Genomic DNA, 25,400 nt, shown 5'->3' with positions numbered 1-25,400 from the left:
CAGACAAAGCCAAAACATTTAATCACAGCACAGCCTACACATTTTCCAGTCCTTTTCTGCTTCCATCTTACCAGATAAAAAAATAAAAATAAAAAAAGTACAGGCGCCCTGGTGCAGAACTGTGTGCTCATCTGTGACCAATTCTGCTTGAGAAGGCTGTCTCCTCCCGCTGTGAAGCCAAGTGCTCATCCAGGGGGCAGCTTTGAATCCTCCCTATTCGTCAGCACACACCTGGCAAGTTTAAGATGGGACAGAAGTCAAGCTTTGGGTTCACTGTCCCAAATCCCAGGGCAGGGCGATTTCGGCCTTCCCTCTCCATTCCTCAGTCGTCTCTGCGCGCCCTGTGCGGGGCCCTACGGTTCCTTCTCACCAGCCTTCTCACTGTTGTCACTGCATTGGGCCTGTCGCCTCTGCTCCACCAGCTGCTTGTCCAGTTCCCGGAGCTGCTTCAGAAAGCCCCGGTTGGGTAGGACACAGCGGTTCTTGGCCACTTGTCGAATGGCGTCCACCACGGTCATGTTCTTGTGAATCATCAGGTAGGCCAGGACCAGGGTCGCCGACCGGCTGCGGCCCATGACACAGTGAACCAGGATCTTACCTGAAATGCAGTGGGGAGAAGAGGCACCAAACTATACTAGTAATCATGGCATTCTTCGCCACCACGCACTCTCGGCGGGGGGTGGGGGGGGTGGGGGGGGGGGGGGGATGCTAATTTCCCTTAAGAATATCCTTGATGAAGCAGTAAAAATGAATTTTATCAAATTTCAGCCTTTGGTTACACTTCTACTTAATATTCTGTGTGATGAAATGGTACGAACACATAAAGCACTTGGGCAGAGTACCAAAGTAAGATGGTTATCTCCTCAGGAGATTGAGTTACAAGCTGAATTAGCCACTGTTCATGAAACACTGTTTTTACTTAAAAGAACAAATGACAGAAAAACCAGGATAATTCACACTTGGGTATTTGGCAGATCCTGTCTCAGAAGTGAATAAAGTAAGCCTCTCGTTTCAAAGAAAACAACCAATGGTATTTGTTGCCAGGGATAAAGTGCAAGCTTTTGAGCAAAAAATTAGAATTTTTGAAAACTTGTATCTATTACTGTGAGGTTGACCGTTTCCCAATACTTTTAGGTTTTTCTGTTAAGGTTGGTGGTGATATTAACAATTGTTGGGGTTAATGGAGAGCATGAAATCAGCCATAATACCCGGCTTGCTAAAATGTAACACGGAGGCCAATGAGGGCAGGGAGGGTTTCGGAGAAGGGCGTGGGCCTTTGGAAAGCTGGGGCCCGCGTGACCCACTCTGCCGGAGGAATGCCGCGGGGAGTTGCCTTCCCCCGAAGCCCTCTCAGCCCAAACAGCCGCCCTGTGATCTAAGAGATGTGTGCATTGTCCCTTAGGCTATGTTTAGTAGCACACGCAGATTAGCGTAGCTTATCTTTCCCGTAAATCCTCCCAGTTTCAGTAAGACACCTTGTCACACATCACGTGCTTGAGAAACATAAGGATTTGTGATTCTCCTGAAGGACCAATAAAAGCAGGAGCAAAGAAGAGCAAAGGGTCTTCGTCTCTGAGCATTGACCCCCTTGCCTTCTCCTCTGTGTCACAGCAAAGTTTGGAGTCATCTTTCATCCATTGGTAGAGGGATTGCTGGCCATTCCCAGCAAACAATGTGTTCTTTCAATAATGTACCATGAAAAGGGTCAACAATTGGAAGATCAACATAACTTAGGGAACCAATATTTTCCCAAATGACCAAAGTGGGATATCATGAAATCATGCATGGGTAAAGAAATCATTCAAAGTGCAAGACAGACCAATGAACTTCCATATAACAGAGTATCTGTGAAGTTTATGGAGATGGTTTCAGATGCCACATCACAGCTAGCCTTTAAAAAATGATTACTTGTCAAGTTTTGGTGTAGTATTAAAGAAGAATATCCACAATTATCTGAAAAGGCTATTAAAATATCCCTCCCGAAAAAAATGAAAATAAAATAACCCTCCTTTCTCCAACTACATTTCTGAAAGAGCCTGGATTTTCTTCATATACTTCAACCAAAACGACATATCGCAACAGACTGATGCAGAGGCTAATATGAGAACCCAACTGAATTCTAATAGGCCTAACATTGAAGAGATTTGCAAAAAATGTAAAATAATGCCATTCTTCTCCCTAGCTTTCTTTTAGAAAATACATTCTTTCACAAAAGCGTGTTATTATTTTAACATGCAAGGGGTTTTTAAATTTTAAACAAATAAATATTTTTAAGGTTTTTAGTTTTTATTTCTAACAGGGTAAATATTGATATAACCTACACAAACAAAAGCTCCTTGAAGACTTCAATACTTTTTTAAGAGTGTCAAAGGGTTCTGAGACTAAAAAGTTTGAGAACCAGAGACCTAGAAGAATCTCCACAAACAAACTCCCTTTGGACACTACCATGGCGTCAGCTGGGCCCACTGAGAAGCCACAAATGTGAAGCAGCTTGTGCATCCGTCAGGTCTGCTCTAGAGCTCACACGGTGCATCCGTGTGCGTGATCTCACTTTATCCTTCACAGAACCTTCCAGCATCATTATCATCATCCCTGTTTTACAGATGGGAAACGGGCGCAGAGTGGTGAAATGACATGCCGGAGGTCACCCAAAAAGCAGGTGCCGGAAATAGTTTAAAGCACCTTGTTATCAAGACCCTTCTGTGTGCTGCCCGCTGGCCTCTGGGCTCTGCGGGCAGAGAAAGTAGTAAGATTAAGCTCTCCGCCAGTCCCCACCACTGCCGTCCCGGGGCTGCCCTCTCCTGTCGTTGAGGGATAGCTCGGCTGGGGCAGTTCGAGCTGTGTGACTTGTGACCCCAGCCAGTCATGTCTCCATTCCTCAGTCTCGGGCCTAAAGCTCAGAAGGATGACCAGGAAGACTTAGGGACATCACTGGGCTTGGGGAACACCAGCAGGATAAGAGAACAGCTTGCTGAAGACCATTTCTGAACGGGTGTGGCCCCCGTGTGTCCTTCTCACCCTCACCCCCTGACCTGGGCCAGGGGACCATGCCCAGGACAGTGGTGATGGCCAGCAGCCCAGGCAGCCTGAGGAATCCGAGAGGCCCTGACCACGAGGCCCGGGGTTTCTCTCTCCCCTCCCACTGCTGGCGAGGCCTGCACACCTTGCCCGGCAGTAAGGATTCCATTTTGGTCTCTCCACACACACATTGCTGCCACAGAGAGGTGCTTCATTAAGGAACTGTTCATTTGATCACGATTCGTTTTCACGAATCCCCCCAAGCTAACCAGGGGGCCCTCAATCCACCCGCCATGTTGCTGAGCTACAAGAATGTGACTACACCACTTTTTCCTTGCACACATGGGCTAGAAAGGAAGGCAAGAAGCAGGGCCGGCTTCTTTATTGCTGGGTCGGGTTTGGGGGAGGCTGGCCCTGGCTCTTGCGTGGCATGACTGTGCTCCCGGACTGGAATGTACCTCTGGCATCCTGATCCCCACAGACTGTTCCAGAGGCTGCCTGGCCTCTTGCCAGCTCCGCTGATAACTAAAGCGTTTCTTCCTCTCCTGGCAAAAAGGGTAATTCTTTCTGTCATGACTAAATGCTTGAAACAGGCGAAAGCTGTAGTTGATTAAGTCTTTTGGGAGCCTGAAGTCTGTTAAGTGGGAGGAGGGGAGGGGAGAAAAAGGGTGAAGGGAGATGGAGGGGGTTGGAGGAGAAAGGGGGAAGGGAGGGAAGGGCACGCTCGGCTCCAGCAGAAGCTCCTGGAGCTAAAATTCGGTTTTACAAAAGCAACATTAATGCCATCAGCCCTGTGAGCTTGGTAGGTCTCCCTCGGGTAAAGGGCCTGTCTCAGCAACCCCAGGGCGCCACTCCCTCTCTGCTCCGTGGCTCTGCTAAGCACCACCCCTGGGGGCCCAGCATCGGGTGGTGAGAAGGCTCCCAGGAGGGTTCAGAAGACAAGGGCAAGGAAGGCTGCATCGGGCCTGCTCCCGGCGTGGCCCATGGCGAAGCGGCCGGGAGGCTCTCTGGTAGACACCAGCCAGGGTTAGGGCAGCGGGGTCGGGGTTGGCATTTCCTAGCTCAGTGGCTCTCACTTTGCGCCCCCCGCGGCACACAACAGTTCGCGGCTTACATGTACAGAGCCTCCCCCCACCCCCCAACCTGCTAAGTACATTCTTACGTAGTTTACCATAGTCAGTCAATCGGCACAACAAACGGACGGGGTAGATACAATTATCATCCCCATTCTACGGAGGACATGAAGGGCCAAGAAGCGATCCGTCCAATCTGCACAGCTGGGAAGTGGCAGAACTGTGATTCCCACCCAGGCTACCTGGTACCAGGTTCGGAGCTCTTCGATGCCATGTGGTATCACAAGTGCATGTGTATCAGACAAGAGTTCCACAGGGTAACACGAACTTTTACTACAGGCAATAATACATGCTGATATTTTCAATTCTTTTCGAATCTATTCATTTTCTTAAAAGAAATGCTGGTTACATCCACTAAATTGATTTTTATGTTGCACTGACAGGTCCCAATCTATGTTTCAAAAATGGTGATTTCAATGAAATAATTCCCCTTAGCCTTTACCAAAAGGTGAATTCCCACAGTCTTATAAAGAAAACCCATATGCAGAATCTCTGCTGCTCCCCCATTGCACATTTTCACTGGTGACCAAAAGACAGGCCTCTGTCACTCAGATCAGATATACAGGCCAAGCCTGTTACCCACCAACCCCCACCCTCAACTCAATCCCACCCCTGCCAGGTATGTACTCTCATAAGCAACCTCCTTCCTTGGTTTTGGAGGAATGCTCTTTGCCTGTCTCTCACTCACCTACCTTCCTCAGCAGCCTGCAAAGGCAGAGTTCATACTTCTCCCAAACAGTTCTGGGTATGTGGGAAGGCGTCAGAAAAAGGGTGCGTGTTGTGTTTTGAGCTGCTAGGGGGCAGGCCTGTGTGCGCTGCAGTGGGGCAGGGGACCCTTCAAATACCCTGAAAATCTGGTCTGATTAAAGCTTAGAAGCACCAGAGAGCCAAGCTCCGGCTCAAAAGCGGACTTCATTTCTTACTCCATACCTGCCTTATCCATAATCGATTTTAAGATGGCTTCAAAAGCAGGCTATGGCCTGTTTAAGAAAAAGAAAGAAAGAACAAAAGGAGAGTGGCGATACTAAAATCTGATCTTTAGAGCCTCACAGTATCTGCTCTGGGATTTCTCAAATTAAAACCACCCGACTTCACCTCTGAGGATGTCATGCCAGGAGCAGTGAAGGCCGTCCAAATGGGGTTTCCAGGGCAGTGTCTTGTCAGTACTTCTCTCTCCACTGATGAATGACACGTTCAGTTGTTTCAGATCTTATAACCAGCTGAAGTGCCTCACCTTTCAGGATTTTTGGTGACCTCTTATACAGGAAAGTCACCAGATGTTCAAAACAAGGGCAAAGGACTCTTCTGAGAGGCCTGGGTGACAGAAGGCATTCCTGCTGGCCTCTGATTAGCTCTGTGACCCTGGGCACAGCACTTGCCTTCTCTGGGCCTCTGTTTCCCCAGCTCTAAGGGCCGGACACTGGACTGGCCTATTTCTGAGATTTTTCAAGCATGACTACCGTTGTATAGGGAGTTCTTTCGGAAGGGATGGGTCAGTGTAGGACAGGGGTAGGAGTGGGTCCCATGGTGCTCACCACAGGCCACAGGTACAGCTCTACAGCCCCACAAGGAAGGCTTTTCAACAAGAGTAGACAAGACTGGATGTGAGGGGCAGCAGTGGGAAACAGCGCACACTTGGCTGGAACTAGCCAAGGAAGAACAGGAAAGACAAGAGAGGGGGGAGAGAGAGAGAGAGAGGCCTTGCCTTCTGGCCAGACTGTCCATCAACACCTCTTACATCAAGAGTGTAATAAGAAACATATGAGGGAGCCTGGCTCCAGTATGCTGTGGTAGTGTCCCCTAGACACCCGATGAACGACTAGACACACCACGCTGCCCACGGCCTGTGGCAGGGAGGCTGAGCACATGCCATCCGCAGTGGATGGAGTCCGTGACAATGCCATCGCTGGCTAAGGAGCATTTTATTTCGTTACTCTGACGACTCGGCGTAGGTTACAAACACACAGCCACTGGATTTCTTTTGTTTGGCCTTTGCAGCATTTTAAGAAATTTTCAAGGTGTTGCCAACACTTAAAAATTGGGCAATTTCACATTAAAATCCAGATTGAAGACTTTTCCTGAAAGATCAGATCTACCACATTCGCCCTGATTCTCACAGGTCACATGTTGGCTGAGACCGAGCAGCAGCGCCCCCTTTGGGGAGTATTTGGGGCTCTCCAGTTGGCTACCAGCACGCCCGCCCCACCGCCCACGCGTAGCCAGCGTCATTTGCTTACGTTCCCTGCCGGGTTCTGCGGGGTTCGCATTCGATTTGAGCCCCAGACTTGAGGATATTCAAGTGCAAAGGCACTGAGAAGGGACCCCAGCCTCCCACCTGGCCGTGGGGTCATGTCCTGTTCTCCTTCCCCAGACAGCTGGTCTAGTCCCACAGCCCTGCCCACCGATTCTATCCCCTGCACGTTCTCTGACCTGACCATATACTTTTCTCTCTTGACCCTTCCTTTTCTTTGCTGGGTGTTTTCGCACCTATGACCTACAGGTCAGGACCCACTCCAGCCTGACATTTCCTCATCAGTGCTCTGTGGTCTGCCCAGGCCTATACATGACTTTTGCGCCCCATTCTTTCCTAATTCAGCAGAGGGGGGAAGACTCTAAAATGGTGTACCAGGAACTGAAAACAAGCTGTCATGTGAGTCTACTATACTAGTTCAAAGTTGGAATGTCTTTTTTCCTTTTTTTTTTCTTTTGGGATTGGAAACTTTATTATTATGATGCACACATGCTAGTGTGGTTATGTGTTTCATGGTGCACGACCTCTCTTTATCAAACACATCTGAGAACCTGCTGTGCACCAGGTTCCATGCGAAGTGCTCTATGTGGGTTACTGCTGATCCTCATTAGGACCTTCCAAGGTAAATATTTTCATCACCAGATTGAGAAAGCAAGGCTTAGCGAAATCACATTGTTAGTAAGTTGTAAGGTGTGAAACCCCGCCCTGTCTTCTCCGAAGCCTGCCAAACCCCTTCCATTAAGAGAAAGTTTGGAGATACAGTAATGGCGAAAGAGAACATTAAACAGAAACCAAAGGATTGGGCTCTGGAAGCTTTTTGTTTTTTCTTGTCAAATATGTTTTCAGTTAACTTCAAATAATCTGAGGTTTTACCTCACGTTGATGAGTCAGAGTCCAGTTGCTTTTTGATACTGCTTAGAAACCCAGAATGTGTATAATGCAAAAGATGGTCGATAAATTGTCTCATAAAAGCACGACTTTGAAATAAGACATCCCCTAATAGAAGCCCTTCAGCTCTGTGAGGTTTTTTTTCACGGTGACCTTGCTTTCTGAACCAAAATAATAACAAACTGTTGGTGCCTAGCTGTGGGGCCAGGACCACTGTGGGATGGCCATCAAGGTCTGGGACTCGGCCTGGGCCCAGCTGCAGACTGCAGGTTCCTGAAGCAGGCCAGTCAGCCAGTCACTGAGCCTCGTAATCTCAGCCTCTTGTGGCAAGAAAGGCTTTCAGTAACTGGACACCCTGAATTATGTGATGGCCCTGTAAAGGGGTATGAAACGTGGGCCTAAAGTCGGAGCACAGATTAGGGAGTATAAGTCCCTCTGGCCTCTATGAAATGCCCCTGAAACACTCCCTTGCAGCAATAACTGCATATTGTTTTACCCCAATGCAGACCTAAGCCAGGCCCTTCTCTCCAAAAGAGCCTTGTAGCCTTTACCTGGATTAGACCAGCTAAAACTGCATTTTGAGTGCAAGGACTAGCACTGCGATTTTTAAAAATGGATAATTAGGGGCGCCTGTGTGGCTCAGTCGTTAAGTGTCTGCCTTCGGCTCAGGTCATGATCCCAGGGTCCTGGGATCAAGCCCCACATCGGGATCCCTGCTCAGCAGGAAGCCTGCTTCTCCCTCTCCCCCTGCTTGTGTTCCCTCTTTCGCTGTGTCTCTCTCTGTCAAATAAATAAATAAAATCTTTAAAAAAAATAAAATAAAAATGGATAATTAACCTTGGGAAACTTGGACATCATGGGTGCAAAACTCAGATTCTCAAATACAGGTCACCACTTAGAAGGCTAAGTTGTCAGCTTTCTATAGGAGGCCTCACTAGACTGTGTGTTGCAGGAGGAGGAGGAGGGATAGGGGAGGCTGCAGGCTTCGTTGGTTGGCAGGAGATTTTGAAATCTCTCCATGGATTCCCAGTCAAGTCAGCTCCCCAAAGGTTTTCTGGCATTGAAGCCCCTAGCTTTTAGGTTTGGGCCCAGGCACATTTAGCGTCTGGGCTGTAGTCCCATCTTTGAGGCCATCCAGACGTCCCTGCTGTTCCAAGGATCGATGATGAGCCTTAGGGAATTGGGATTCAGGCGGAAGGCCTTTCCTCTGAACCCTCCGATCCCGATTCCCCACAGTGGTAATCAAGGCCCGAACCCCACCAGCAGCACGCTCAGTGTGGCTCCTAGCCTCCTGGGGCTCAGACAGTCCCAACTCAATCACTCACAAGCCCTGCAGAACCCGCTCTGAGAGTGCGCGGATCCCGCCTCCAGCCAAGGTGAGGGGCGGGGCCTCGTGGGGGTGGGGGCGGGCCTTCGTGGGGCGCGGGGGCGGGGCCTCAGGCGGGTTTGTTGGGGTTGAACTATCAAGGGTGGCGGGTCTCTTACTGTGGTCCTGGCTGAGCGCCGCATCGATGAAAGCGGCCGCTGGGTAGAAGAAGACGCTGAGGTCGAAGGTGGGCAGGTCGTCGGCCTCAACGCCGTGGTATTCGATGGCCATGTCGCGGTAGTAGTCGGGGCCCGTGTCCACGTTCCAGCGGCCATGAGCCGCATTCAGCACGTGCGTGAAGCCCGCCTTCTGCAGCCCGTAGCGGTCCAGCGCCGTCGCCCTGGGCACAAGGGGAGAGGCTGGTTGGCTGCATGGTGCCTTGGCATGGGTGTGGGGGATACTCTGGGCTGCCCATGGGTTTCTGCCATCAATTCCAAAGTAAGGCCTAGTCACTGAAACGAAGGACTTCTCTCATCCAAAGCCCTGCTCTAACTGACCCCTTGGCTGCATGTTCCTGGTTCTGCCGCTTTGAGAAGGGAGAGAATGAAGGGTGGGGTAGGTGAGCTAGTCATTGGTCCGTTCACTCTTTCATCATTCACCAACTACAGAAGAGTTGGTGCTACCCCAATGTTTATAGCAGCAATGTCCACAATGGCCAAACTATGGGAAAAGCCTAGATGTCCATCAACAGATGAATGGATAAAGAAGATGTGGTATATATATAATGGAACATTATGCAGCCATCAAAAGGAATGAAATCTTGCCATTTGCAATGACATGGATGGAACTAGAGGGTATTTTTTTTTTGAGATTTTTATTTGTTTATTTGACAGAGAAAGACAGCAAGAGAGGGAACACAAGCAGGGGGGAGTGAGAGAGGAGAAGCCGGCTTCCCACTGAGCAGGGAGCCCGACATGGGGCTCAATCCCTGGGATCATGACTTGAGCCGAAGGCAGACACTTAACGACTGAACCACCAGGGTGGTCTGAACTAGAGGGTATTATGCTAAGCGAAATAAGTCAATCCGAGAAAGACGATTATCATATAATCTCACTGATACGTGGAATTTGAGAAACAAGGCAGAGGATCATAGGGGAAGGGAGGGAAAAATGAAACAAGAGGAAACCAGAGAGGGAGACAAACCATAAGAGACTCAATCTCAGGAAACAAACTGAGGGTTGCTGGAGGGGAGGGTGGTGGGAGGGATGGGGTGGCTGGGTGATGGACATTGGGGAGGGTATGTGCTATGGTGAGCACTGTAAATTGTGTAAGACTGATGAAGCACAGACCTGTATCCCTGAAACAAATACTACATATATGTTAATTAAAAAAAAAAAAGACTTGGTACTAGACACTATGCACTGTCACCTGCTAAATCCCTTAAAAGGCCACCAGAATAACCTATTCATCTCAGCTTTAAAGCAGGCCTCTCCTCTGAACCTTCCAGATGTTATAGGGTTTGGTGGGTTGAGACTTGAATGAATTATTTAAGATGCTGTTTCCATGCAAGGAATTGATTGGGATTAGGCAAAATTCTTGACATTGATGTCCACAGGGGTTGTGAACACAGAATAGAACTCTTGCTTTGATAGGTGAATCATTGCCTAGTTGGGTAAAGCATTTTTCTGAGGAGAGGTATTTGAGCTGTCTATTGTTTGAGTTGATTTCAGGAAGTTCCTGGAGCCAACTGTGATTTTTCTGATTTATAGCCTTATCTTTCTACGCAAGAATTTCCAGGAACAAAGAATAAAGTCATTTGAAGTAGGTGGTCTTGGAATATAGGGCAGAGGTAGGCTGTCAGAAGCAGCAGGAGTTATTTATGTCTAGAGGGGCCAGGGAAGACTTTCAGGGGAGAGAGCCCTTTGAGTTTGCCTTACTACAAATGTCAGCACTTGGTGACAGAGGGGAAGAGGGAGGCAAGGGCAAGGAAGTAGCACAGCCCAAGGGGTGGAGGCTGGAGATAATGAAGGCCTTTCAGGAAATGTTTATTATTTCCTGTAATCAATCATTTATCACAAATAATGATTTAGAATCTCTTGTGTGCCAGGCACTGTCCTGGGTGCTGATGATGCAGCAGTGAACAGGTTAGTCAAGCTCCTGCAGGAAGCATAGATTCTCATGGGGAGAGCAAATAAACAACAAACGAATAAACAAGATAATTTCAGATAGCAGTATGAGCTGTGCGGAATGGCTGTGGTCCTGCTTTAGGTAAGGTGTTGGGGGAAGGCCTTGCTGGGAGGTAGTATTTAAGCTAAGACTGGGGGTGAGGAGCTAGGCAGGGGCAGAGCAGGAGGAAAAGTGTCTCATCCAGGCTGAGGATACAGCAAGTGCTAAGAAGAGAATGCAAACACATGTGGCTCTGGTAGCAAGGATGATAGTGGTACAAGAGCAAATGGGAGAAGTAGGCAGAGCCGGGTCAAGGTGGACCCTGTAGGCCATAGGGAAGAGCTTGGGTTTTACTGTCAGTGTGGTGGAACGCCGCCTGCTACGGAGGGTTTTAAGAAAGGGGTGAGCATTGTTTACTTTTTAAACAATCAGTCTGGAGATATGTGGATATGGACTGGAGAGGGGAAAAACTGGAAGCAGGGAGCTCTGTTGGAGGCTGTTGCAGTTGTACAGCCAGGAGAGGAAGGTGGATGGAGCAGGTGGGGTCACAACAGGACTTGCTGATGGGATTGGGGAGGGGGGCAGGGAGGAGGAAGCTGATTTGGCCAGAGCATAGGATGTGAGAGGAGAAGAGAGAAAGGTCTGGAAAGGGAGTGTGGGGTTGGACTGTGGAAGTGCTTGGATCTGTATCTGGGGGGCTCAAGGACAGCTTTTGATAGTGTTTGAGGAGGGGTGATCCTAACTAGGTTTTAAGATGACATCTCCCCTCAACAGCACAAAGACCGGTTCTACAGCTCGGGAAAGAGATGAGAAGGGTCTGGAACCATAACAATGAGAGGCCAGAGGTAGCAACGTGCTCCAACTGAGGGCTGATCTCAAGGTCACTGATAAAGGATATAGACAGAGGCACCATATTGAATGCCAACATTGATCAATACCTTGGGCCAAAAGGAGCCTTGCAGCAAGAAACATCTGGCATAGCCCCTTGGCCAAGGGCCCCTCATCAGTCGCTGTTTTCCTGGAGCTTTTTCTTGGTCATGAGGAACCACGATAGAGTCCAGTGTTTGGGAAAGAGAGACCCAAACACAGGCATCGAGCTTTTAGAAACATTTGTAAACAGCCCATTGGAACTAGTCACGGGATGGTGAAGAGTTCCCCCAAGCCCCCCAGCTGGCCTTTGGCACTGCCATCCTGACTATGGATGGACTACATTCTGCTTTCAATTTTTCCTCAGAAAGACCTGTTATTCATTTTTCTTCTTGTCCCAAAGTATGTATACAACAAACATTTTGCTTTTGGGACTTAGATCTGCACTCAATTAAAGCCTCCACTAATGCAGTCCATCTTGCTGAGTAGCAATCAACCTCACTTTGAGGTTGAGCTCAGTGGAAAAATTAAAATTAACTGTCTTTGACAGGAAGTTCCTCCCCACCATAAAGACTGTTCTCTCTGGGTTCAGCAACTGGGTTTCAACATAAGCAAATGGCAGTTTGAATAAATAGCAATTTGCTCTTTACTGCTGTTGGGGTCAAGGATCAGGGTAGATATGTGACAAGACTCATTGCCTGACACCTCCACAGTCAGCCCACAGAGCTGGTTTTAGCTGTGTCTGAGGGCAAGTAAAGGACTCCTGGGAAGGATCAGACCTTGGGGGTGTCTGAGGCCCTCTGCAGGTTTTCAGGGGCCCTGTGGCTGCCTGAGCCAGGCAAGGGAGGTGGTGTCCTTACACACCGCTCTGGAGATTTCCCTCTAGCTTGACACTCAGAGTCCAGTTGAGACTCTGAGTTGAGTCTCAAAAGAGTATCCATGGCAGAATGGGGATCTACAAATAGAGAAACTCTTAGAACCCTTGGTGTACATAGCGGCTGTGACGGAGGCAGGTCCCCAACTGACCCAAATGCCTGGCTCAGCGATTCTGGGAGTGGGGTGGGTCAGAGGGGGTCCCTAGCCCTGTATTGTGGTTTTCTTAAACGTTAGGGCCACCTGCTTAGATATGTTATGTGGGAAAGAGACTAAGAAATGTGCTTCTGCTGAGTAGAAAAGCTCCGTAGAAAAACAAACTTAGAAATTTACTCCTAGAACCTAGGTGATGCAGGAGCCTTAGTTTCTGGATGTTTAATAATAATAATAATAATAATAATAAAATCCTAATGTAAGCAATTTGTTTAAAGAATAATATGTCATCAAAATATGTCATCTAATTATAAAAATAACACATGCTCAGTGCAGAATGTGAAAAACATATTCCCTCCCCCCGACACAAAAATTTTCTACCCCCTAGAGAGAAAGTCTATTTGCTTTTTGATGTAAGATTCCCCAGTTGCTCTTCTATGCATAGATTTACAAATTTTACATAGAGATTTGTTTTAGGGTATGATACCATATGTAAGTTTCAAAAACTGTGACATGGTGATATATTGTAAATGTCTTCCTCTGTCAATGTATAGCCTTCAGTAGCTGCACGTTGTTCCATTCTGTAGGGAAATCTCAATTTTACCTCACCCAGCTCCTACTTTTGGACATTTGTCTCCTTTCCCTCTCACTCTGGCTCTATCTCTATCTTTATCTCTCTCCTGAAGGGGGAGTGGCGGGTATTATAAGAAACACTATAAATAAACAACTTTGCTGGATTTCTTTGGGCACATTTCTGATTATGTTTTTAGGAGAGACTTTTTTTAAATTTTTTAAGTGGAATTGCTGGGTCAATGGGTATGAGCATTTTTAACATGTTTGATATGTGTTACTAAATTATCCTCCAGAAAGCTTGCTCATTTTACATTGATTTTTATTCTTTGCTAATTTCATAGGCAAAAAAAAAGATGTCTCATTTTCATTCCTTTTAACAATGAGGTTGGACATTTTCTCACATGTCTGTTGGACTCGTGCAGTTTACTTTTGAAGAACATTGCCATAGCTCTGTTTTTGGCCCAATTCCCTTTATCTCCTCTCCGTGTGAAACCTCTGGCCTGGCTCTGGATTCTTACTCTAGATCGGAGGGCCAGGGAAATGACTTCCTTCTGGCATGGACCAGTTTCCTCCTTCAGGGACCTCCCCTCTCTTCCTCCTTACCTGGCCTGGCCCAGCCTCCTTCCAGCCCCTCTGAAGCTCCTCCAGGAAGCTTGTTTCAACCCGCCACCCTTGAGGAATTACGAATAAGAGCACTCTTGGTGAAGCAGTCTCCTTGGGCAGCACTCCTGACATTTCACTTCTCCAGACCTCTCGGTGCCCTCCTGACTCCCAGCCCAAAGACCTCAGCATCTGCCTGAAAGCCCATTTTCCACAGGTGTAGGCTCTTGCGCAGAGCGGAGGAGGGACTCGCATGTCTCCATCTACACAAGCCCTCCCCCAGCTCCCATGCGGTGGGAAACCAGCTGCTCCCACGTTGCCAGGATTCTGCACTGGACCCTGAAGAAAGACCGCTAATGATCAGGCAGTTCTCCACACCCTTATGTCTGGGAGGACCTGCTGATTTCCTGCCCCCGACTGTAATCTGGCACCCTGTTCCTTCTGGTGTGTCTGACGCATGTGGGCGTCATTTCCTGGGCATGACCCTGATGGGGACCCTCTCCTTTGGAGTCTTCACCATACCTACCCCCTGCAGGTAGATTTCAAAACAGTGGGCACATTTTGAGCTTTTGATCTCCATCAACTCACCTGCTATGAAAGAGGAATTCCCTGGCTTTCTAGTTTCTTGGGTGTTCTTGTTACTTGCTGACGATGAAGCTGTTTGCTTTTGAGGCCCCTCAGAACACACGGGGCTGACAGGTGCAGTGTGTAAGCTTACACAATGCTGCACGAACTAGAAGAGCTGAACCTCTGGGACCTTCAGTTTTCTTTCTTTGTTAAACAGAACCAATTACTCTGGCGGCACTTTCCTTACAAGATGCTTGTAAAGTGAAGGACGCAATACTCTAGTTTCTTTGAAAGGTTAAAAGAAAAATTCAAGGGAGAAAAACAGTAGAAAGATGTACAACAAAATGTTATCGGCGGCTATCCCTGGGTAAGGGGATTATGGAGAGTTTGTCTTCTTTTCATTTGTAAATTTCCATAATGAATATGTCAGATATTCACTTAATAAGTAAGCGTATGCCATGATTTTATTGATGTTTTCCTTAGTTCTCAGGAGACACTGGCTACTCAAAGATATAAGGTGGCCCCAGCATTTTTAACTTTTGTTAGAAACCTCTTCATCATCTGCCCCAGGGATGGAGGCTGAGAGGAGAAAGAGAATATTCGGAGGGAGGGCTGGAACTGAGAAATGATGTTGCATTAATAACTAGACTAGGCATTTGGCTATGCGTGAAAGGAAGTGGTTGATGTTGCTTGAGGCCCTCACTGAGAAGCTGGAAAGGCCCAGCCCGGTCCTCTCCCATTCACTCTGCCCATGACTGGTCCCCAGTTGTATTCAAGTCACCTTTGGTACTTGGAGGTTCAGAATCCAGGGTTTCTAGTTCTTTCCGTTAACATTCAGCTCGTTAAATTGTGAACCTTGGCTGTGCTTTCACTGCATCCTAAAGCAGCCATGGCCCACCCTGGAGAAGCCAGTCAAGGGTTAGCTCTGCTTGGTGCCTGAAGGCTGAATTAGTTCCTTCTTTTGGTGGGAAGAGGGTGTAGCTGTCCGGGCGCACCGGTGAGAGGCCCTCTTCATAGGCTGAGGGTCGTGTCAGCTGGCTGATTTGCTTTCACCTCACTTTCCAGCCTCTTCGACTACAGGCCAGGCCTGGGGAGATGCCTCTGCTTTTGAGGCTGTTGGTCTGGCTGGGAGGAGAAAAGCAGAAAGGGCAAGAGAGCAACTTGAAAGGCTGGTCAGGCTGAGTAGGAATGGCCACAGGGAGGAGTCCAGCTTTATGGGGAAGGGCAGCTGGCTATTGATGACCCCCAAAAGCCAGACCTTGGAGGCAACTGTATTCTAATAAAAATGGAGAGCTGCTTACCAGCTCCGCCGCTCAGGCGACAGAGCAACTTAGCACCATGGTGTTGGCTCACAGGGATGCTGACGTGGGGAGGGAGAAGAGCGATTTCTCAATTTTCCTGCTTCAGCCAAGCCTATGGGAGGCTGTCCTGCCTGGGAATTTGCAATCACTTCAACAGTAGCCAGGATATTTCCCCTCCTGCTGACTGCAGGGGGAAAAAAAAGAAAAAAGAAAAAAGATTTTGCTAAGCAAATGAAAGATGTGAATAAGATTAAAGGGAGAATATTTAAATTACAGAAACTTAGTGCTTTCAAGCATACTCAAGCACTTTTGAAGCACCCATTTAGGGACTGCTGATTGATAAGAGGCGATGAATTATTCTTATCTCATCATTGACGCCGGTCCCTGGCTCTCTGGAGGGCAACACTTGGTTAACCTAATTTGAATCTAATTTGAATGACTTAAAAGTAATAAAACAAGTATGTGCTTGAACCTAATAAAGCCTAATTTATTTAATAGCACATTTCTTAAAGAATTTCATTTTAGAGCTGGAAGGGACCTTTGAAATCATCCCTTTATTTTACAAATAAAGAAACTGAGTCCCAGAACAGGAAAATGTTGTGCTACAGGCCACACATAATGAGCACCCTCACTGGGGGGCTTGAACTCTGTGCCCTGATTCCCATTTGAGGCCCTATGCTCTACTCCAGACCCCCTACCAATCTCTGGGAAATGGGTGGGGAGAGGGTGGCTATGCCTTGAGCCAGCCAGAATGACTTCCTGGTGAGAATACCTGACCGGGGGCCAGTTGGCCTGGCCCAGCCCCTTCTGCTGACCCAGCAACTCAATACTAACCAGATCTCCCTCCCATGTGTAGCTCCTTCTCACCAGGCCGGCCGCAGCGGTGGTGTCAACTCTGCCCACCGTGGGCTGGCAAGCAATGGGGACTCGGAGTCACCAGGCACTCCACTTGGTGAATCCCCTTGGAATAAGCTGAGACTGAGAAAATGCTCTAGAAGTTCTGAAATCCCCAGGCCCCTAGGGTTTTGGTGTGGCACTGCCTCCTTAGGCCATGTGGGTTCATGGGAGGCCAGGGCAGGATCTGTGGGGGCGGCTGGTGCACGAGCCAGAGAAAGCCCCGTTAGGAGGGACCTTCCTTCCAACCTGACACCTTGGGTTCGTGATAACATCTCATGAGAGAAATTTGCCCAGAGGTGTTTTCTGCCTCAAGGCTGCCCTCAGCACAGAAGGACCCTTCATGGCAGAGCACAATGACTGTTCTTTGCCTACTTCTCACACTGGGAGTTGAATTTCGAGAACATGCCTGGTCTGTAGTTCACACTTACTTGGTGTGCCACTCACTGTGCCAAGTGGTAGATGTGTTAACTCACTGGATCCATATCTTATAGGTAAAGAAACAATCTCAGAAAGCATGAGTGACTTGCCCAAGGCCACATGGGGACCAGTATTTGACCGGGCGCTGTGGCTTTGGAGCAGAGCCTTAGCCATTCTGCCTCTCTCCATAAAGAAGCCCTTGAGGGGCATAGAGAGGCCCTTGAGGGGAGAGGAAGGAGAAAAAGTGGCTGCTTCTTTAGGCTAAGTCTGATCCCCAGTGGGTCCCAGGCATCACTGGTTTAGGCCAGAGATTTTGGCTACCCCAGGACATCCATCCTCACTCTTAGATCCTGACCACCCTAACTTCCAGAGCCTCGCTACTCGCCTTTCAAAAATCTTCGGTGCTTTTAAGGGAAGGAAAAATTCAACCTAAATGCAACTGTCAAATTAAAACTGAGGCTTCGTGCATGAGGGGCCAGCGGTGAGCTTCTTGCTGCTGCTTTGGGCAACACCTACCAAAGAGACCAAGAAACAGAGGCAGCCCTGCGGTCTCTCAGCAGGGTTATAACCTCCATGTGGTTGCACTGGCAGCAGAATTAACTGCTCTCTCAAGAAGCATTTGTGAGTCTCATTACCCTGTAAGCGTGTCGGGGAGGAACCCTGAGCAGGAATGAGGACAAGCACCCCTGCCCCCGCTGTGTACGCAGGTCACACACACTGACTGTGGAGCCTGCCCAGACCGGGCGTGTGTGTGTGTGTGTGTGTGTGTGTGTGTGTGTGTGTGTGTGTGTGTTCTGGGGCTCGACCAGGCGGTGCTGGAATGATTTGAAAGGGCAGTGACATTTCCCTGATTGAAGGAAGCAAGATTGTGGTCAGATGTCAAGGAGGCAAGCATATCTTATTGCATCACACTCTGTTGTCTGGCACTTTATTAACTAGAATTTGTCTGTCCTGTTCAGACCCTCCGTGGCTTCCTGAAGAGAGTCCCTTGGCTGGCATTCAGCCTTCCACAAGCTGGCCCTGACCTACCTTCCCACGTTTCTTTCTTTCTTTCTTTAGCATGAAATGAGCCCTATCTCTGCTGCCATAGGAGGTGAAGAGAGGTAAAACAGATAGTCTAAGATCACAGAATTGGTGATTGGCAGAGCCAAGATTGAACCCCACACTCTTTCCACTCCACTACCCATTCTCCTTCTGTTCCCTGTTACATTTCTACACATCCCTTCTCCTCAGCTATAATAGTGCTTCTTTACCTGATTGACCACATTTTCTCGATCTGAGTTTAGGTATAAATTCCGCCATTTACTGGTGGTATGACCTCGGGCTGATCACTTAATTTCTCTGAGCCTCAATTTCCTCTTTGTATCCTGCACAGCACCTAGCAAGGTGCCTAGTAAAGACCGACTGACTGAGCAAATGGATGAACTCTCTGAGCCCTAGTTTGCCCATTTGTAAAATGAGAGTAATAATGGAACCTCCTTCATTGGGTTGACTAGCACAGGGCAGGGCACATGGTAAGATGTATATGATACAATGTAGCTGTTACTATTATTAGCTGTAGGAAATGTAAATATAGTATATGACATACAGAGAAAAACTCTTCTCACTATGGGGGTTGGGTAAATCTAGCTTCACGGCAGAAGTGATTTGAGTGGTCATTGTAGAGGCCTAATGGAATCTGGACACAGAGATGAGGTGAAGGGCAGGGCCTCTTAGGCAAAGGGAACGGCATAGATAAAAGACACAGGGACAGCATAAGTCTTAAAATCTTACTCCTCCTTCCCCCAGTTATACCATTTTTAGGGTCAGATCTAAGGAAATAATCCTAAATATGAAAAGATTTATGCATAAAGATGGCCACTGCAGTATTTATAAAGGTGAGAACATGGAAATAACTGATAAGCCCAACAATAGGGAAGTGGTTAAATAAATGACCTTATATCCACCTGATATATTATTATCTGATATATAGCATGATATTATAATTAAATGTATGAGAAGTATGTAGTAAGGAAAAAGTTTATGAATGATGCTATGTGGGAAAAAAGATAAAATGAATAATCAGTATGGTTACAACTATATAAAAGCAAGTTTTAAAGCCAAAATAATAAATAAATAAATAAATAAATAAATAAATAAATAAATAAATAAAATACACAGAAAGTCTAGGAGGAAATATTAATAGGAGTGGCTTCAGAGAATGGGGTTTGGTAATTGCTCTGAGAGATTTAAGTTTTCTTCCTTACATTAATCACTATTACTAGAGCTAACCTTTAATGAGCACTATGTATTAGGCACTGCACTCATATTTTACATATACCATCTCACTTAATCCATACAACCCAATGAGGAAGGTCCTCTTGTTAACCCACTACAAATAGAGAACCTAAGACTTCTATATTTATACAATAACCATGTGATTACTTGTATAATAGGGAAACCAGATATTCACTGCATTTATGTAATACTTTATAACTAAGAGATAAGAGATTCAGATTCCCACCCCCTTCCTTTTTTTTTTTTGCTACTGCAGGGATAAAATACACATTGTTCTGCATGTTTCCTTATGTACTGTTACTCTTATTTTGGTAAATTACATTTCTTAAAGCGATATTGGGGTCAAGGTATATGTGTACCTTAGAAAGCAGATGGATGGTTGTGTGGCAATAAGATGGGGAATGGAGAATTTTGAGGTGGTTCCTTTTGAGGTGATGAAAATGCTTTCTTTCTGGGTGCCTGGGTGGCTCAGATGGTTAAGCATCTGCCTTCAGCTCAGGTCATGATCCCAGGGTCCTGGGATCGAGTCCCACATCGGGCTCCCTGCTCCTTGGGAGCCTGCTTCTCCCTCTGCTTCTCTCTCTCTCTCTCTCTCTCCCCCCATCTCTCATGAATAAATAAATAAAATCTTTAAAAAAAAAAAAGAAAATGCTTTCTTTCTTTCTTTCTTTCTTTCTTTCTTTCTTTCTTTCTTTCTTTCTTTTTGAAAATGCTTTCGAACGAGTGGTGCTAGTTGCACAGCTTGGTAAATGTAATAAAGCCACTGAGTTGTGCACTTTAGAAAGGTGAATTTTATGGAATGTGAGCCATATCTCAATAAAGCTATTATTTTCAAAAAGAAAAACAGTACAGAGAGTCCCATATACCCATCACTGAGGTTCCCCTAATGTTCACAACTGGGAAATGATTGCATAAATTTCAGGATGGCACTACTATGGAATAGTAAAAGTACAGAATAGTACAATTCCTTCCCCCCCCTAAAAATTGTTTAAAAGAAACGAAGACCCTTTATATGTGTGTATAGGTTACCTTACGTTTGCAATAGCGTACATAAAATAATGCAAGTATGCAAGTGAGCGTAATACTGGTTACTCAATGGCAGAATTAAGAGAGGACAGAGGGAAATTATGCAGTTTGTTTTTACAACCCTCTATTTAGTTTAATTCAGTATAAGAGGGCATGTAATTTTTCTAACTTTTTCAATTTAAAAATATTAAGAAAAAAAAAGGACAAGAGATGCTGCCCTTGGGATTTCCCGTGTCTAGACAGTTATCTCTAGGTTTTAAGCAGCAAGGTGTTTATTAACGTCACACATGCAGGGGTCCTTCACCATCACCTCCGGGGAGAGATGGAACCTGAGTAGGAATCCTGGGGAATGGAGGGAGGAGTAGGAGTGCTGGTTAAGGTAAAAGCTTCTGGGTTGGGCAGAAGTGCGTTTGAATCCCAGCTCTCTACCACCTACTGAGCTGTGGACCTTGGGCCAGTTGCTTGTGCCTTGTGGGAGTAATTAGATGTCCTCTTTCATTGGGCTATCGTGAAAATAAAATGAGATCATTCATGCAAGATGCTTAGCACAGTGCCTGGAACATAGTAATCAATAAATGCTAGGCATCATTATTATTATTAATATTATTTACAGTAGATGTTTCCCAGTTGTTTGAGGGAGTGGGAAATGGCTATAAACATCTAGAGGAGCAGATGATGACCTCAACCTTGCCAGGCCTACCATGCTTCCCAACACCTAGGTTGACGTGCCACCGATCTGAGCACTGACTTCGTTCTTGCTGGTATTATCCCCAGCTAAAGGAAAAGGCTCCGTTTCCCAGCCTCCCTTGCAGCAAGGGGCCAGGGAGGTCTTGGGTGACCCTTCCCTCTGGAAAGATGCCCTTTTGCTCTTCCTTTCTCTTTATGCTTCTGTGGCCCGGATCCATCCCACAGATGGTAGCTGGAGCCCTATCAGCACTCTTGGGCCATGCCACAACTTCGAGGAAGGATGGTGGGGCAGGAGCACAGGAGCCTGAGACCCTGATGCCCTTGGGGTTGCCATGCCAGCCCCAGCTCACCTTCCTCTGGACTTCTTCTATACGAAAGAGCAATAAACCTCTATGTTGCATAAGCCCCTTCTCTGGGTTTCCTAGACTATGAAAATAAAGCCAGCCCTAACTGAGTGCTCACAACACCACTAAGCTAAAAAGCAACAGCTCCTGGCTAAGAGCAGGTGAAGGGTGTGATGTGGGGTGGGGGGCTGGCTGCCTTCTCCTGGGTGAGGACGGAGGTGGGGCTTGGCCTGGACACTTACTCATCACCGATGTAGAGCTGGGGCCAGACCTCGTTGACATGGGTGTACTGAGGACTGCCCTTCCAGAAGAGACGTTCCAGCTCGAAGGCTCCGGGAGTGCAGTACTCATCCGCTTCTACCTCTCCCTCCACCTTCGGCGGCAGCCTCTTGGCAGGTGGGTAGGTATTTTGGAGGCTTGTCTTTGGTTCTCTGGATGTCATTTGGAGCCACGGGATTTTTTTTCCTTTCTGCAATTGGTCATGAGAGGGGGTCAGGACTATGGGTTAGCAGGGGACAGAGGTAGGGAATGGTCTTTACAAAAAGAGGTGGGGTTAAGCTGATCTTCAGAATCAGCAGGCATTTCGCCGGCCTGCTGTGCTCCCTCCTCCTCTCCCCGGGGCCGCAGGGGTAACCAAGGAGGGCCATGATGGCAGTTACACAACACTTCACCAACGTTCCAGTCTCCTTCAGTGTGAGAGGGTTGGTGGCCCTCTGACATGGGCCAAGGAGGGTTTGCAGCAGACCTAAGACAGGCTTCAAGGCTCAGAAATCCCTGTAGGCTGCCAGTCCTTTGCCTCCTTTCTTTTAGCTTTTAGCCCCCCTTTGGTGCCTAGTTTTTCCTTTATCTGATTGGAATCTGTGGGCTCTGGCCATGGTTCCTGCCATTCCAGGCCTGTGATTCTCCACACCTGCAGGCAGCTGTCGGCCGGTGGAAAGGGCACACCTGTAAACCCAGAGCCTGTTTGATCCGAGCAGCCATGCACGTTCTGGGAGCTTCAGGAGCCCTCAGCTGGGAGGAGGCTTGGCTGCGTGAGGGTCCCTCGGCGCGTTAGGGCAGTTGAAGGCAATGTTGGCGGCTCTCACTCGAGGGGATTGGCAGTTGTGCTAACCTACCGGGGGTCAGAGGAGATGTTCCAAGCTGGAAAGCTGTGTTTGGAGATTGAAATGCATATTTGGAGAGCATGTCGGGCTCTGCAAATGGAATGCGGGGGAAGAGTTTCCATTGTCCCCAAGGAAAGGAATTCGCTGTGGAATTGGGCAGCGATGCATCTACACTCAGCCAGCCCGAGGGGAAGTTACACTCTTAGACTGAAAAGGGCAGCAAGACTGAGAACCATGGAGGTGAGTGATGGAGAGGGGGTGTTATTTATTTAACAAATACTTAGCTGGCCTTACTTTGCACCAGGCACTGTTCCAAGTACTTTACAATTATTAACTCATTTAATCTTCTTAACAACCTTCTGAGGTAGGCATTATTATTATTATCTCTATTTTACAGATGAGGAGAATTGTAAATTGAGAATGTCTGTAACACATGGTCTTGGTTCTTCTGAGAAAGAAATAGTTGCTGGGAGATAGGGGTGGGGGTGCAGTGTGAGGGGGGCACGTCAGGGATTTGAAGAATATAAAAAAAGTTTGCTAGCATAGGGTGCCTCGGTGGTTCAGTCGGTTAAGCCTCCTCCGACTCTTGGTTACTGCTCAGGTCGAGATCTCAGGGTTGTGAGATTGAGCCCTGCGTCGGGCTCTACACTCAGCAAGGAGTCTGCTTGGGACTCTCTCTCCCTCTCCCACTGCCCCTCCCCACACACACTTGCACACTGCTGTTTTTCTCTCTCTCTTTCAAATAAACAAATCTTAAAAAAAAAAGTTTGCTAGCTTCAGAGACCACTAGGATCATGTCAAAAGACTTAGAACACAACTCAGAGAGGTTGCCACTTGTCAAAAGGGGACAATTTGAATATGAATAATAAAAATAACTGCAATGGACTGAAACACATCAAACATTTAAATCTTAATGATACTTAAAACACTATTCACTGTTGGAAGATGTAGGGGACCCGCTCATTATTTTGCAGACAGATAAGTAGAGGGAAAGAATCTAGCATTTATTGTTCCTTTCCGATACAAATCGTACTACTCTGTAGATGAGGGAAATTTGCTCTTTTATAGAAGTATTCCAGATAATAAGGAAGAAAGCCCCATTTTACAACACCTGATGGACTATTGGATATAGGCATTCAACTCTGACTGTTCACCACACAAGAAGAGAGAATCAGACATTACAGACCTTCTGTTGGGAGAACACACCATTGCCACGAGAATCTCGCCAAAGGAAAACCTGAATCTTAGCAAAGTCCTCAGAGTCTAGACCTAACAACCAATTTGCAGGAGATTCCAAGGACAGCTAAATTATACCACAGGTCCTTACCTTTTGGAAATACATATCAAAATATTCACAGATGAAATGATATAATGTTTCGGATTTGCTTCAAAAATAATATTCTTGGGTAAATATATCAATACATTTGTGTATGGGGTGGGGAGTAGAGGTGGAGGTAGGTAAGAGGCAGGATTGCCCATGGATGGTGGTGGTTGGGGTTGGATGATGGTTGCAAGGTAGCCACAGTTTCTCTGTGTGTCGTTGATATTTTTCATTAAAAAATGTTAAGAAGAAAAGGAGTTAAGGAACCTGCTCTGAGGAACTGGATTCTCCCAAGTTCACAGCAGATGAATTAAAGGATCACTAGCTAGCTGTGTGTCTTTGTGGATTATGGGAAGCCAGGATTTGTGACTTCCTCCTGCAACATCCTGGGTTGGGGGTGACGGCAACAGAGGTGAACCTTCACTGGATTCTCTCGAAGTGTGATCTAAAGAATGGGTCTGAATCATGTGGCACTTGCTAGAAATACAGATTCCTGGGTTACATCCTGGACTGGGGCTCAGAGCATAGGAGTGTGTATGTTAACAAGCTCCCAAGTGAGTCTGATGCTCCCTGAAGATTGACAATGATTGCCAAAGAGTGTGGCTAAAGAGTCAAGGAACTGGTGAGTCAAGAGAAGGGTAGAGAAGGATTGAAGGTGCTCAGTATACTTCCTATCTTCTCACTGAAGGAGAGGCCATATCTCTAGCCCAGAATAAGGTGCAGGACTGGGAGGAGGGAAGAGCTGGATGACCTTACCCAGGGACTCCCTGATGATGGCTTTATTTCTTGAGCCCCAGTGTCTGACAGGTAGCAAATGGATGGAATGAGTGAGTGAATGGCTGAGGGGGAAGGGAATAAGGCCTGTGCTAACAAGGACTCAGCCAGAGGTGATGAGGCAGGTCTGAGTCTTTTGGCTAATGGAGGAGGGGCAAAGGTGAGCAATGGGCACCATGTAGCACAGATAGTCTCCTGTGGTTGCTCAGGCCCAAACTCTGCTGTGGGGCCTGCCTGCTGGTGTTTCCAGTCACAAAGGGAGGAGTTGTTTCCAGGGATGGCCAGAAACTTCTGTTGTGGGAACCAGCCCAAACAACCCTGTCGGCCACTAAAGGAGGCTTTAGAGAGGTGATTACGCTGGAGTAAATTGCATTCTGAAACCTCTGCCTGCCTCCTTTGATCACTGAAGCTGACCTCACCCTTGCGGAGGCTGTTCCTCCTTCATTACACTGTGGAAGGAGCCATCCCCAACCCCATCCCCACCCCCATCTCCATCCCCATCCCCGTGCTGAAAGCCTCGGCTGGATTTCCAGACAGAAGAGGAAGTGGTGCGGTCTACCCAGAGCAGCTTGGCACGCAGAAGGAGCTCTGGGATCTATTATCCTCCAGTGTGCAGATTTGATGGGGGAAGAGAACAAAGCACAGAACAGTCCAGAAACCACAGACCTGTAATCTTTCCAAATCCTGAAGGCGGCTTGTGTGCATCCCTCTCTGCATGGCTCCCAAATTTCTGAATCTCAGAGAGGCCGAGAGTGTCTGTTTCCCAGACCATAGCCAAAATGGAAGGGGAAGACAAATCTGTTCTGTTTGGTTTCCATAGATTCGACCCAGAGATTAACTGCCAAGGTCTCGATGACA

General features: G+C 47.4%; 1 protein-coding gene across 1 annotated transcript; it reads right to left on the bottom strand.

Moving 5' to 3' along the window:
* Nucleotides 1-308: 308 nt before the first annotated feature.
* DUSP29 (dual specificity phosphatase 29) lies at nt 309-25,301 on the bottom strand. The gene is made up of 4 exons (XM_025850513.2): nt 25,209-25,301; nt 21,587-21,813; nt 8,776-8,996; nt 309-598 (listed from the first exon to the last, which is right to left on the bottom strand). The coding sequence occupies exons 1-4, from the start codon at nt 25,257-25,259 to the stop codon at nt 354-356; spliced, it is 744 nt and encodes a 247-aa protein (XP_025706298.2). The 5' UTR covers nt 25,260-25,301; the 3' UTR covers nt 309-353.
* Nucleotides 25,302-25,400: the final 99 nt, after the last annotated feature.

The sequence above is a fragment of the Callorhinus ursinus genome, unplaced genomic scaffold (assembly GCF_003265705.2).
Source record: "Callorhinus ursinus isolate GAN/ISIS: 27379988/994484 unplaced genomic scaffold, GSC_fseal_2.0 scaffold31, whole genome shotgun sequence".
NCBI classification, from domain to species: Eukaryota; Metazoa; Chordata; class Mammalia; order Carnivora; family Otariidae; genus Callorhinus; species Callorhinus ursinus.
Note: the sequence above shows the minus strand (reverse complement) of the source record. Positions and strands in the feature narration are given on the sequence as shown.

Bases quoted from the DNA above. Each gene is read 5' to 3' on its own strand.
- DUSP29 (XM_025850513.2), bottom strand. From the start codon at position 25,259: ATGCAGAGAGGGATGCACACAAGCCGCCTTCAGGATTTGGAAAGATTA. The intron at 21,814-25,208 runs GTCTGTGGTTTC...GACCAATTGCAG, and splicing joins AGGATTTGGAAAGATTACAG to AAAGGAAAAAAAATCCCGTG. The intron at 8,997-21,586 runs GTAAGTGTCCAG...CCTTGTGCCCAG, and splicing joins CAGCTCTACATCGGTGATGA to GGCGACGGCGCTGGACCGCT.